Raw genomic sequence first — 15,145 nt, forward strand, 5'->3', positions numbered from 1 at the left:
TCGATGAGTACCTCAAGGAGATTAAGGGAATAACTCCTCACCAGCATGAATTCATGAAGGGTCGCTCATGTCAGACAAATCTGATCAGTTTCTAGATGAAGTAAGCTCTAAGCTGGACCTGGGAGAATCTATTGATCTTGTATATCTGGACTTCTCTAAAGCCTTTGACACCGTGCCACATAATAGGCTAATATACAAAATGAGACAGCTCGGACTGGGCGAAAACGTGTGTAAGTGGGTAAAAAATTGGCTCAATGATAGAAAGCAGAGGGTCGTAATAAATGGTGCGTACTCTGATTGGACCACAGTCGCTAGCGGGGTGCCACAGGGTTCAGTATTAGGCCCCACTCTGTTCAACATATTTATCAATGACCTGATAGAGGGGCTGCACAGCAAAATATCAATATTTGCAGATGACACAAAATTATACAATATAATTAATGCAACGGAGGACAATGTGCGGCTACAAACGGACCTGGATAAGCTGGGGGCTTGGGCAGAAAAATGGCAAATGAAGTTCAATGTTGAAAAATGTAAGACTATGCACATGGGCAGGAGAAACGGATGTCACCAATATTCACTTAATGGGGTACCACTGGGGAAAAGTGATATGGAAAAGGATCTGGGGGTATTAGTGGATAATAGACTAAACTGGAGTAACCAATGCCAGTCAGCTGCTGCAAAGGCAAATAAAGTCTTGGGGTGCATTAAAAGAGGTATAGGGGTGAAGGACGAGAACATTATCCTTCCATTATATAAGGCACTTGTCAGGCCTCACATGGAATACTGCGTACAATTCTGGACACCGGTACTCAGGAAAGATGTTACAGTGCTTGAGGGGGTTCAAAGAAGGGCAACTAAACTAATACATGGAATGACGGGACTGGAATACGCAGAGAGGCTATCCAAATTGGGACTATTTACTCTAGAAAAAAGAAGGTTAAGAGGCGACCAAATAACTATGTATAAGTACATGAGGGGACAACACATGGATCTCTCCCGCGATCTGTTTACACCCAGGACCACGACGGTAACAAGAGGACATCCGCTACGATTAGAGGAAAGTAGGTTTCATCACCAACATAGAAGGGGATTCTTTACTGTAAGAGCGGTTAGACTGTGGAACTCTCTACCGGAGGAAGTGGTGATGGCAAAATCCATAGAGGAGTTTAAAAGGGGACTTGATGTCTTTCTGGAGAAGAAGGATATTACAGGATATAATTATTAGGTCAAGTGTCAATCCTGGTATATAAGCAGGTAGGAACTATTGGGGGTTGATCCAGGGAACAGTCTGATTGCCATTAGGGAGTCGGGAAGGAATTTTTCCCCCAAAAGGGCTAATTGGCTTGTGGCCTTGGGGTTTTTTGCCTTCCTCTGGATCAACACAGTAGGATAGACAGGCTGGACTAGATGGACATTGTCTTCATTCAGCCTTACATACTATGTTACTATGTTACCTCTAGCTTGGATACAAAATGTGATACCGGGGGCATGGAGGCTCTAGTACCCTGTTGTACCACCTCTAACGTGGATACAAGATGTGATACGGGTTGGCATAGAGGCTTTAGTACACTGTTGTACCGCCTCTAGCCTGGATGCAAGATGTGATATGGGTTGGCATAGAGGCTCTAGTACGCTGTTGTACCACCTCTAGCTTGGATACAAGATATGATACGGATGGACATGGATGATCTAGTACGCTGTTGTACCACCTCTAGCTTAGATACAAGATGCGACATAGGCAAGCATGGAGGCTCTACTACCCTGTTGTACCACCTCTAGCTTTGATGCAGTGGGGGCAGTGTGCCCTTCCACAGCAAAGGAAGGATTGAGGCGCTCACCCCTAGGTCTCCAAACACCAACACAGCCGATATCCATGCCCAAACCTATATTTGCTGTTGATGACAACCTGGTTCCACTCCGTAACAGTCCGGTTTCAGCAACTACGACACCAGTGCAAATGGACATGATGGTAGGTGTCAAAGACAGTAAATATAATGAATCATAGAATGGTAGAGTTGGAAGGGACCTCTAGGGTCTTCTGATGGGCGCTATGTAACCAAATGTCCTACTGTCAAGCATCTGGAAATGGTTCTGACAGACATAGGGGTGTAACAACGGCACCACCTCTCTGGATGGCGAACAATACAACAGTTGGAGCTGTTGGTGCTTGTTAGATGATCACACGATCCTCTCTACTGGAGGTCTGTGGAGGACATCCTAAGCTTGGTCGCCTTGTGTGTCCTCACGCATCCATTGGCCTCAACACCTCCTAACAGCCTGGTTAGAACGGCCCGATGGGGGACGATTCGTCAATATGACCATCGAGCTTCTCACATCCCAATAATGTGCCTCCTCTCAGACTGGGCAAAAATATATTTTCTGCATCGTAGAGCCTCTGAGAGCCTTTTTACAGGCCAAGGGGGGAACCACTTTTCGGGTCTCAGCTGACAAGACAGTTCATCTAATCACAGCAAAACAACAATTTTGCAGCCAAATGACAGCTTCTTCCAGGGGCGGGAGTGTTTTGACAAAGTGTATTTCAATGCATTTATGCTAGAAAATCCCCTCTGCTTAATGCTCACCCACTGCAGCAGAAAACTGTGATTTGTAAGAAATATTAGAACATTCGACTTTACCTTTCTTCCCTTGTAAAACTATTATAACATCCAGCTTGTTGTTCTGTCAGTCGCTGCTCAATTTCTAGTAGTTTCTCCCGATATTTCTGACACGCTTTTTTCATGTTTTCCACATCCTGGTCTGTATTCTGCGCAGGATAAAATATTGTTGGAAAAGTTTTAAGTGAAGAAACTCTTGATCTAATACTTGTCAAAGCTGAGAGTCTGCAGGCCAGGCACTCCTCTTCAAGTGGGAGTTTTACCACGACCAGTTTAAAAAAAGGAAGTCTAAATCAGCTTTGAACAGGTATAGATTTGCACCATGATTTATGCTCATTTCTGCTACAATTTATAGTACTGTTAATCTGTAGAGGCTCTTTCTCATCTCACTAACCCCACCCACACTTTCCCTCATCACTTTTCAAATGTGACCAGGGAAAAGCAAAATAGCAAAAAGCCATAACTTGTTGCACAAATGTGAAGTGCCTTAAAATTTGCAACCTCTCTCGAACTGGCCTTCTTCTGCTACAAAAGGGGTACACCATTGAGGAAGTCATCCACCGTCATCTGAAGGAGACTCAGGAATGAACGCAGGTCCAAAGATGGCTCCATACATGTATTGTAGCAGATGGAGGCCACTTTGAGCACGCTTTCCTTACATCAGTCCTAGCAACTTACTTATTTTCAACAAGGGGGAAGGGGGGTTTAAACAGACTGAACTAGATGGACATTGTCTTCATTCAGCCAAACATACTATGTTACTATGTAACAGTCCTACGGGACTTACAAAGATGCGGAAAGTGAATTTCTGCTTCCTACATGCTACTCTTCATACCCTTTGTAATTGGGTTTTACTGTTTTTTCTCTAATTGGAGCTACAACACAAAATTGAAATCCATGTTCCGAGGACCCCAGGGGCCCGTGCACCATACCATCATGCAGTGCATCCATGCCTTCCTTTTAAAGTACACTACTGCTATTTCAATATAGGACACCAGTACTGGAGTTATAGCACTGGATCAGTCTTTTTGGTTATACCCTCTATACTGTATGCTGATTAATCTTTATTTACATAAAAGCATTGCCAGCATCCATATGTTACCCTTATAGAGTAAAGCTGGCCAAACATATTAGATAGCTGTTGGCAAAACACTTGTTCAGCCCCCGATCCCCCTATGCACATGCACACTCAATTAAGTATGCATGTTTTCTCAATAGGGAGAGCAGAGTGATCTGTTGACAGACACCTGTTAAATTCAACATGCCTAACCCTTAGGGGGAAAGCCCCATGCTGTTGAGGGAGTGTCAGGACCCCACTATACACATTAGATGGTCAGCCAACCCTACCAATGTTGGTGGCTTTGGCCAACATTCATCTAATATGTATGGCCACCTTTCTACAAAACAAAGCACTTCTTAGTTCTGCGGAGTAATGTGCTATGTCACGTAATCCCAATTTGCATGAAAATGGCATTACAATTAAAGTCAGATGATGAGAAATATATACTTTCTATTAGTGTTGTGCTCATCTTGGCTAAACCTCTGTGAATACAGTAATTGCATACCAATAAGTGCAGCACTGAGATCTAACGATCTCACAATTTGGTATGCAATTATTGGGAGGCATGCTTATGCTATTAAAGAAGCTCTCCGTTTTTTTAGCAATTCATCACAGTATCAGGGACCTCATCACAATCACAGTGCAGCTTTCATTTAATATCCTGCTCTTCAAAACTAAATCTGCACTGTGATTGGTTTTATGGATAAGAAAGGCATTTTTTTCTTTTAGACAGTTCTCATAAATTTTCCCCATTAACTGCAGGACACAGAGCAAAATCAGAGTGCTGGTCATCTGACCCAAAGGCTAGGAGAAAAGTGCAGAATACACAGCCTGGAGGGACAAACTACAGGACTGTGGTCTTCACAGCCGAGGTCACTGATATCAGGATGGATTTTTCAAAAAAAAAGCCTGGAGTGTTTCTTTAAGTGTATCGTACTATAAACTGCTGCTCCTCCTTGATGATGCTGTGTTGTAACAACTGGAGAAGTAGTGGATTAGCAAGGAAAGATCAGGAACTGTACAGAGCATTACCATGTAAATCAGGATTTTGGACAAAACACTGGAGATGAGGCAGATTTCAGTTACGAGATTCATGCTCATTTCTGGTCTTAAAGGGGACCCATCACCACCTATGAGCACCATACATTAAGTACTGATGCTCACAGGGCAGGTTCTGAGGAGTTTGGGGATGTAGTTTTTAAACTTACCTGGCTCCATGTCCATGTGCTCTCACCTGTGGAAGTCGGTGCCAGCAGATTTATCTCTGCACTTCCATAGAGAACAGTATATGTGCATACACACTGGACTCATCTCTGCAGGCTGCACGTTCACATACTGTTCTCTCTATGGAAGTGCTCACAGCTGCAAAGATGAGTCCATTGGCACTAAATTCTATGGGTGACAATGCAACAAAAGAGAGCTAGGTGAATATAAAAACTACATTTCCGGAATCCTCGGAACCCGGACTACAAGTTCCATAATTTAGGTTATAGTGGTCTTAGCTAGTGACAGGTTCCCTTTAATGTCTCGCCTACACTGGATGTGACTACACATCTTAGGGGTACATGCTACCTTGTGGCCATAAGCTTAGTTTACATTTTGAGTATAAATACGTTAATTATCTGTGGTGACGTTGAGCATTGTCCATATCCTCATCTGGGACGATACAATTTGTGGTGTCAATGAAACATGTTGCTGTTTTCTCACTCCTGATATTCATTATCTATCCACAAGATAGGTAATAAATATCTGATTGCAGGGGCTCAATCACCATGGGCCCCCACCTATCACTAAAAGAAGGGTTTCTAATCCCCAACTCATTCTCACTTCAAGACTGTGGTGAGGAGTTTGAGGCGGTAGTCAACCTCATACCCTGCTGCTCTATTTAATGTCTTGGAGGTTTATAGTGAAAAGGAATAGAGGACCTGAAGACACTTATTTTAGTGATCAGACATTTCTCACCTATGCTTTGGTAAGGTAAAAAAAACATGTTGATTCTGGGAAAAACATGTCTATTTTTCTCCAGACACAGTGCCACTGTTGTTCATTTAGACAATGGACAATAGTGGTGCATGGACATGAAACCCTATAACCCCTTGTACACTTTTTGTATAGTAGGTGAAGTTTAGTAATTAGGCAAGACGCTGGCAGGGTGGGATGTTAGGCAGCGTGATAGCTATCTATTTGGTAAAATAAGGTAAAATTGACCAGTATTACTATTGAGTTTGTATTATCATCACCGTGTTGGGACTCAACCCGGGACCTCTTGCGCTGCAGGTGATGGCTCTCCCCAGTGAGCTATCAGCCTGTTGAACAGCTGCCCTACTGAGCTAGTTCCCAATCCTTGCTCTTGCTAACCCAGTTCCTGTTTGGCTCCACCCTGTCTTGTGATTGCTCAGCCTATATAACTTTGCACCTCCCATCCCTGCAAGATTATTGTGCTCCCAGACAGTATTCAAGCTCTCCCACCTGGAGTTCCTCCATACTGCTACCTCTGGCTACCCTGACTACACTACCCACCTGCTCCTCTGTAGCGCAAACTGATACCTAAATGTGTACAACCTCTGGCTTCCCTGACCACGCTACCGATCTGTACCACTTACAACAAGAGACTCCAATCCAGAACCAGATCGTTACACATGGGGTTGTTGGGGTGCAATAAAAAGTTCACTAAAAACTACATTAGCAAAACCAGTAGTTTTTGATGCGGTTGGGGTGTTTCCTGCAGCCACATCAAATCTGCATCAAAGGTCCAGCAAAAATGCAAGCGATTTTGCCAATGTGGTTTTGATGTGGTTTGTAAAGTGCCCCAACCACTCCGTGTGCATATAAACCTACAATTAGTTTTATTTTGGATCCCAGATTAGTATTTAGAATAAATCCTGATTCTGGCATCAGCATCCTGTACCGTTCCTACTCTCAGAGAACTTCTTAGGTCTTAAAGGGGTTGTCCCGCGCCGAAACGGGTTTTTTTTTTTTTTTACCCCCCCCCCCCCTGTTCGGCGCGAGACAACCCCGATGCAGGGGTTAAAAAAACAACCCGCACAGCGCTTACCTGAATCCCGGCGGTCCGGCGTCTTCATACTTACCTGCTGAAGATGGCCGCCGGGATCCTCTGTCTCCGTGGACCGCAGGGCTTCTGTGCGGTCCATTGCCGATTCCAGCCTCCTGATTGGCTGGAATCGGCACGTGACGGGGCGGAGCTACACGGAGCCGGCATTCTACACGAGCGGCCCCATAGAAGACTGCAGAAGACCCGGACTGCGCAAGCGCGGCTAATTTGGCCATCGGAGGGCGAAAATTAGTCGGCTCCATGGGAACGAGGACGCTAGCAACGGAGCAGGTAAGTATAAAACTTTTTATAACTTCTGTATGGCTCATAATTAATGCACAATGTATATTACAAAGTGCATTATTATGGCCATACAGAAGTGTATAGACCCACTTGCTGCCGCGGGACAACCCCTTTAACTTTATAGAAGAGGTTCTGAGAATTCCTTAGTCGTAATCCATACTAGCTATATAATGAGATATATACTGTTTCCATAAACATGTATTACATAACTTTTTCTTAAGAAATTTATGACACCAAATGTGACAGTTATGATAACATCATCTGAATGATGGATATGAGGTGTGAAGTATACATACCAGTGTTATTATGACCAATGACTCCCTCAGTAATGTCAGAGTATCTGATAGCTCTTTCTCTAGGTTGATGTTAGCAGCGGACCTCAGGGATGCATTGTGCCTGTACCTTGGTGGGCTTCTTGGAGTACAGAAGTGATGGCAGTGACAGCAAAAACAACAATGGGTGTAAAGTGACGAATGAGGACAATGATGTGGAAGCCAGAGAGCTGCATCAAATGACAGTGGTTCTGTGAGATAGTTATGATTGTTAGTACAGCATTCATCCCACCACCCCATATCCGTCTGACTAAAGACTTCCTTTCTCCCCGTATTGCACTGTAACAATGCATGCACTTCACTTCCATTAGTATTTGTGTTATAAACACTATTAGGTCTATTTGATCCATCATTTGTGTCTTGTAACCAGTTCGAAGACATCTGAATGGTCACTGACTTGTAAATGTTTGTGTTGACTTCCGTCTGATATGTGCTCTTTTTGTCTTGGTAGCTAGTATTTAGCTCCACATCTGAGAGGTCTACAGATCCTTCTGGGGTATGGGCTTGGTGACTCAGGCTATGTAAATCATTGGTGGGAGATGGTGACCATTTTAGGTTGAACAACTCCACCGAGCATTCATTATCTACAAATGAATCTCTCTCACTGTCGCTCTTTTGAAGATCACTTACACATTCTTCAGAGGAGTCTGGCGTTAGACTGTTATTTGTATCACCAGGGGATTCTGGGATATTTTCCCTAATATCACTTAAATAATGCGTGACATAAATTGGGAAGTCAACTTCTGAAGGAACCTCCATGGACTGTGGTTGGTTTATACAGACTGAGCCACCCAGTTCACATTGTGGTAGACCGCCATTACTATCTGCTTCATTTCCGTTGTCTCCGGCTGTTGGATCTTGACTTTCTATTTCTTCTATATTGTCTTTATCAACACTATCAAAACTTTGAAACACATCATCGCTGTTTTCCGTGTTCATTGACAATGACTTATACTTTTCTTTATTTGTCTTAAATCTATTCATCGCAATATTTTCACATGTCTCCAGAGGTTTGGTGAAATGACTGGCATCATCATAAGCTTCACTTTCATTATTAAAGGTAGAGAAATCAGCTTTGTCCCCGAGAGTAATCTGACTGTCATTACTGTCTGAACTTTCATGCAGATTCTGTGGGAAGAAAAATATAGAAAAACCTTACCTAAAGAATAGTATTCAAATTATAGTGATAGTCTGTGAAAAGACTGCAGTATTGTTTGCTTGTCCACCAAGATGAAAATAATGATTCTAATAAATATCAAAACTGCAATTGTTAACTAGCCATACACATTGGCCAAAGGAAACCCCTAAAAGGAGTTGTCCCATTGCTATCAGTTTTGCTGCAGGAAGTATATGGCTCCATACATTACAGAGTGGCCCAGGTTGGTACTGTAAGTCAAGTCCTAATGAAGTGAATGCAGTACCAACTCTGGCCACTGTGCAATGTATGAAGTTGTCTTCTTCCTGCAGCAAAACTGAAAGAAGTTTGACAAACCCTTTAAAGCAACCATCCAGTCTTGAGTTTCAAAGTGCTGGGCAATGACTTCTACAGCTGCGACTTACAGGTTATTCACTTTTCTTAATGCTTGCTGCCTGGCTGCTCTTTAGGCTCAGTTCTATTACAGCAGAGGTGTGATCTATGACTACAGTTTTCTACAGTGTCTATAGGGAATCTGCGGTAGTCCGAGACACTCCTTCTGTCTCAGGGAGACATGCCTACTGTCTCATCATTGGTTCAGACTGCTGTTCTCTCCCTCCCCCTGCAGCTTTGCCTATTCTGATTGGCTGCTATGTATAAATACAAGTCCAAACAGGTTTATTAGGAAGCCCGTGCACGGAGGACTGAATTACATTACAGTAATAAATTACAGATTACTAAACTACTAGTGAAAAAAACATTATTGCGTAACTGCCATATGGAAACTGATGAAAACGAGTAACTAAGAAAACTTCGTATGGGAGAAGGGTGGGGGGAGGTGAGGGTTGCATTAACTTGGTCCAGCAATCTCTTTATTGACAGCCTGGGAATGTCACTAAAGTAAGTCTTTTTGGTAAAGTTTTTTTTTTTAGAAAAAAATGAAATTAATAATGCTAATACTGGGAATGTCATTATTTGATTGTCTGTTTCCTTCTCTGCACTCAGTACAATTCTAATCCAGCATTAAAGGGAATGTCACAAACGGGTAACCTCTAAGAGAAGCTGGGCCTGGTGATTAGCTGATGACTGGAGTTTTCTCATTCTAAATTACATGTAGCCACTGTCATATCCATTGGGTATGAAGCTGTTAATCACTGCCAAATTGCCCAATTGCTCAGTCTATCCTCAACCTACACTATGGCCTAAATTTATTAAAATAGGTGTTCACTAGATTTGTCTTACTATACAGTGTGCTGCAGTAACACGTGGCAAATTTATTAAGACGCACCCATCTTAATAAATTTGGTGCATCTTTAGGCAGCCCATGATCCAGAAAATCAAATTTTCATCAGCTATGAGCTGGCATAGATTTGTAACATAATTTATGTCAATTTAGCGGAAGGCCATGCCCCACTTAAAAAAAGGCATGTGTCTAAGGGATTCTATTTAAATCTATCAGACGTAATGCCAGAATTGGATTTAAAGTGCAGGTTCTTTTAGTAATGGAGTTTATATGGTGGTTACCTATTCATGTTTACTAAACTGGTGATCTCCAAGAACTAGAAAGATTCTCGCCAACTACACATACAAGAAGTCAATATCTATATTAATGTGGTGCCCGACGGCGACCAAGACACAAGGCCCATGCTAAGAAGCTGGTGGGGGTAAAGTTGTCACTTGTCACGATAGCTCTACCAGACTCCTCCTCAGATGGTGGTTACCTGAATAAGTGTAGTGGACTCAATGGGTTGTCACACGTGACGCCACCGTTCCTTTCACACCGAGGATTCTCCAGTTGGTAAATAAGAGAGTCCATACACATTGAATACCTGAATCACTGGGAACGGGCAAGAACTGGAACTTTACTTCTTGCCGAATAAGCTTCACACACCAATGCAGGAATTACAGCCAGGCATCGGACCTTCAGGCTAAGTTATCTATAAGGTTCCGCTCCTGGAAAAAGAACACTCCAGAGGAGGACGGGGGATGGGAACACTCCACTGACACTCACTTGTACTCTGTAGCATGAACACTGCACGGCGGACTCCTTTCTTCTCTCTCTCACTTTCACTCCTCAAAGTCGGTTCCTGGAATAGCAGGCCTCAGGATACCTTTCCTCCACTTCCATCACTTCACCACATGAGGGTTGAAGGTACCCCCATGTGGTCGGCATTGTCACTCCTTTCTCAACCGTTGAAGATGACAGAAGACCTCACCTCACTTTCAATTACTCATTTTTATAATGTACAAACACCACAAGACTAGACAAAATTCTTACTTTTTCCAGACATATCCCAGCCACTTGCAGACATTAACCTCTTACATGCTGCAGCATAACTGAAGACAAGACACTTTGCACAGTGCATCCACATTAAAGGCATGACATGTATGACAATTTCGGGCAACTCCAGTTTCCCCCTACTTAAAATAAGCCGACCCTGGCGCCTCTGAAACAGAGTGTATCATCTGGAGAAAGGATATCTCAAGTGTGCTACTCCAGTTCACCTTTAGGAGCACTACACAGTCACGGAGTAAACACAGCTCATACCCTCTGGTTACTTATATAAAAGATTAACCCATTCTAGTGGTGTAAAACCACCTATTGAATGTCACTTTCCAAGTTAGGGCGCCCACCCACTAGCGTTTGCGATTTTCGTGCGTGAAAAACGCAGCGTTTTCGCGGCGTTTTTCCCGCGTTTTCCGTGGCGTTTATTGCCGCGTTTTCGCGGCTTTTCCATTAATTTCCATTGACTTTCATGGGTGCATTAGGAGAAAAATAAGGACACATATGCAACTGACAGTTCCTATGTTAAAAAACGCAACGCAACGCAAAAAAAAACGCCAGTGGACAGGAGTACATTCAATTCTAATTGCTCTTGAGAAAAAACGCAAAACGCAAAGAAAAAAAAATCGCCAGTGGGTGGGCGCCCTAAGGCATTACATTATAACAATGTGTATGAAATGGTTTGGCCTAAACCTTGGGAGGATTTCTACTAGGCTGAACTGAATTCAGGATTCACTAGTATAGCTATGGGGCAACTACATGACTCTTTTCCCCAGAGACAAAAGATATGAGGCAAGTGGAATGAACATTGCTTCCTCTGACTAACGAAAATACATCAGTGATGCAATACTACAAAATAGAGAAGGGCGACTGGCAGAAAAACAAGAGACAAGTAAAATGACCATCCCTTTCTCTGAAAAAGGAAAAAAGACTCTGAGACGGGTGATAGGTTAAGTCAATACCCCCCCCCATCCTGTCTGGGGACTAAGAGATAAGGTGAAAAGGATGCCACACCTACTGAGATAGACTAGGATAGTGGACCGACACTGGCACAAAAGACACAGCAAGGGGGACAAAGAACTTCCAGTCATACACATATATCACTCACACCATTCACACGGTCTCATTCAATCAGGAGCATGTTCTTGTCAACTGAACAATTTTACTTACTTATATGCATATGAATATTTTTCTACTACCTCCTGCACAATGCTTAAACTATAATGTTGCAAAAAAAAACAAAATATTTTTCATGAGAAACAATACAATCATAGCAGATGAACATTTGGCTATGCAAATGGGGAAGAGCATAACTTTAGAGTCCTTAAGTTTTAAGGGGCTTAACAGGGGAACAAGAAATATCTCTTATGTAAAGAGTCCTGTTTAAAACTTGAAACAGTTCCTTGGCCAGCCTCGGAGCATGTCCTGTTTCATTAAGACGAGCAAGTCGCCCATTTTCACCTTGCCTAGGTCGTTCCCCCCGGCGTGCACGACCAAAATGACTCTCCGGGGGGTCCACCTGCTGATCCTCGTCACGATCTGCAGCAACCTGGGCCATTGCAGGCCTTCAACTCCGTGCCAATTCACCACAGTGCCAGTCATCCCCAAGCTCCTTCCTAATGGCCGAGTTGCTGCCCTCTTTTCCGCCCAATACACGAAAGAATGACCGACAATCCATACTTTCCACGGTTCCGTAACTGAAACAAAGAAAACAAGGAAAAAACACCGTACCAGGCAAAAACGGAAAAAACACGCCATAAACATGGCCAATACTGAACACGACTATGGATCTTTATAATATTAAGTCCGGCCTAATGTAAGACTTATAGGCTTGTGACTTCCATCTCCCCAGCCGTTTTAGCTCATCTTCTTGCATGCCATGCGCTTCCGCCATGGTTGCAGCGCCTATTCTGAACGAATGCATTCCGAACTCGGACACATCCATACCTGCCTTGCGTAGTGCTGAACGGAAAACCGCCGTAAACTGGAAGCGTGTGAGGGGAAGACCCGAGGAGTGTAGCAAAAATTGTTCGCAAATGCTACGAGAGCTCATATAAGACCGTACCGTGTCGACCGGGCACCACTTGGAGCCAAGGCTATTGATGGCTAACCACTCGCCTCTGCCGTAAATATCCGTTTTGGATTTTCTAATGCATATACGCAATGACCCATCCGAACAAATTACGTCATTGTGGTGCAATCCACCGCTTTTATTTTTACTTGCTGGAACTAGCTCTCCAATCCGTAACGCTGCAAAAAATGCCAACAAAAAAGCCGTTCTGAATAATAATGTTTCCGAACAGTTCTCGCATACGTTTTCTAAAATTTCTAGTAGTTTAATTAATAAGGCAAACGTAATGGGCCGCCGCTTGTCGACTCGAGTCTTGTCTTTTTTCCAACCCCGTATTATCTGCCGAAAAAAAAACTCCTTAGTGATGTCTACTTTACTGTGTAGTTTCAACAAAAAGGCTATTCCTGATAAATGTTTTTTTGGCTACCCCGACCGATAATCGCTTTTCCCGTAAAGTTGTCAACATGTCTAACGTGGCCGAATGCGCCCTTTCACCCTCAGCCACGCGCCCTCCTGCCAACGATAACCAAGACAACCAAATTGAGTTGTAACTCTTCCAGGTCGCACCCGTGTCCGATGCCTCCACCAGCTTCAGCAACTCTGCTCTGCCAGACTCCATAAGTAAAGAGGGCATCGTACCCCCTCGGCATCTGCCTGTGGGTGCCGTTCCCTGAACGCCTCCATCTGTAAACGAGAGAGTGCGTCAGCCGCTCCATTATCACAACCCGGCACATGTCTGGCTCGTAAATAAATATTATTTTGCAGGCATCTCAAAACCACATGTCTCAGCAAAGCCAATACGGGCGGGGAAGCCGAGGACTGTTTTGTTAATAGTATGAACCACCGCCACATTATCCGACCAGAAACAAATCTTACAGTCCTGTAATTCCGAATTCCATACCTCCAATGCTACCACCAAAGGAAAAAATTCCAAAAGTGTAATATTTTTGGTCCATTCCCTTTCCAACCATATCTGAGGCCAGGGTTCCCTGCACCAATGATTGTTAAAAATGACACCAAAGCCTCCCGCCCCGGCTGCATCCGCGAACAAGCTGATGTCGCTACCTGCCACCTCCTCCTTCGGGCACACAACCTGCCCGTTGAAAGATTGTAGAAACACTTTCCATATATGCAGGTCTGCTCTCATCCCTTGCGTCACCCAAACGAAATGGTGGGGTTCACGTACCCCTGCCGTCGCCAACGTTAATCTTCTAGAGAAGACCTGTCCCATGGGGATGACTTTGCACGCAAAATTGAGCAGGCCAGAAAGCACTTGAATCTGGCACAGGGTGACCTTCTTGCAACTGGCCACCTCAATGACTGCCTGCTGCAATCAGACCACTTTTTCCGACGGCAATCTGAACATCATATCCTCCGAGTCGATCTCGATTCCGAGAAAAATGATCCGCGTTACAGGACCCATGGTTTTCTCTTCCGATAACGGTACCCCTGCCCGGCGCATGAGGGACCGAAAAGTGTCAAGCAAAAACACGCAATCACTCGAGTTCTCAGAACCCACGAACAAAAAATCATCCAAGTAATGTATCACCGATGAAATGCCCGTCTTATACTTGAGTAACCACTCCAGAAAGGAATTAAACAATTCAAAATAATAGCATGAAATCGAGCATCCCATGGGCAGACACATATCAACGGAAAATTGATTGTCAACACGACATCCAAGCAGATGAAAACAATCAGGGTGGACAGGCAACAAGCGAAAAGCGGACTCAATGTCCGTCTTCGCTAGCTGCGCTCCCTTACCAGCTGCTCTAACCAAGCGGACCGCGCAATCAAAAGACGTGTAAGCAACCGCTGCCTGTTCTTTTGATATGCCATCGTTGACGGAACCTCCGTCCGGGAAAGATAGATGGTGGATTAAATGGAACTTACCGGTTTCCTTCTTGGGTACTAAATAGAGATGAGCGAACGTACTCGTCCGAGCTTGATATTCGTGCGAATATTAGGGTGTTAGGGATGCTCGTTACTCGTAACGAGTACCACGCGGTGTTCTGGTTACTTTCAGTTTCCTCTCTGAGACGTTAGCGCGCTTTTCTGGCCAATTGAAAGACAGGGAAGGCATTACAACTTCCCCCTGTGACGTTCAAGCCCTATACCACCCCACTGCTGTGAGTGGCTGGGGCGATCAGATGTCACCCGAGTATAAAAGTCGGCCCCTCCCGCGGCTCGGCTCAGATGCCGTGTGAGTTAGTGAGGGAAAGTGCTGTTCTATTGGAGTTGCTGTAGGGAGAGTGTTTGTAGTGAGTGTAGGCTTCAAGAACCCCAACGG

At 44.0% G+C, this 15,145-nt stretch overlaps 1 protein-coding gene across 3 annotated transcripts in view; it reads right to left on the reverse strand.

Moving 5' to 3' along the window:
* Window positions 1-15,145, reverse strand: part of ITPRID1 (ITPR interacting domain containing 1) — a 218,880-nt gene that overhangs the window by 28,436 nt on the left and 175,299 nt on the right. For all 3 annotated transcript variants that reach the window (XM_066584464.1, XM_066584465.1, XM_066584466.1), the window contains exons 10-11: window positions 7,330-8,493; window positions 2,640-2,767 (exon numbers count right to left, since the gene is read on the reverse strand). In XM_066584464.1, coding sequence (XP_066440561.1) covers window positions 2,640-2,767; window positions 7,330-8,493 — 1,292 coding nt within the window. The remainder of the gene's footprint in view (window positions 1-2,639; window positions 2,768-7,329; window positions 8,494-15,145) is intronic.

This window comes from Eleutherodactylus coqui, chromosome 12 (genome assembly GCF_035609145.1).
Source record: "Eleutherodactylus coqui strain aEleCoq1 chromosome 12, aEleCoq1.hap1, whole genome shotgun sequence".
Taxonomy (NCBI): domain Eukaryota; kingdom Metazoa; phylum Chordata; class Amphibia; order Anura; family Eleutherodactylidae; genus Eleutherodactylus; species Eleutherodactylus coqui.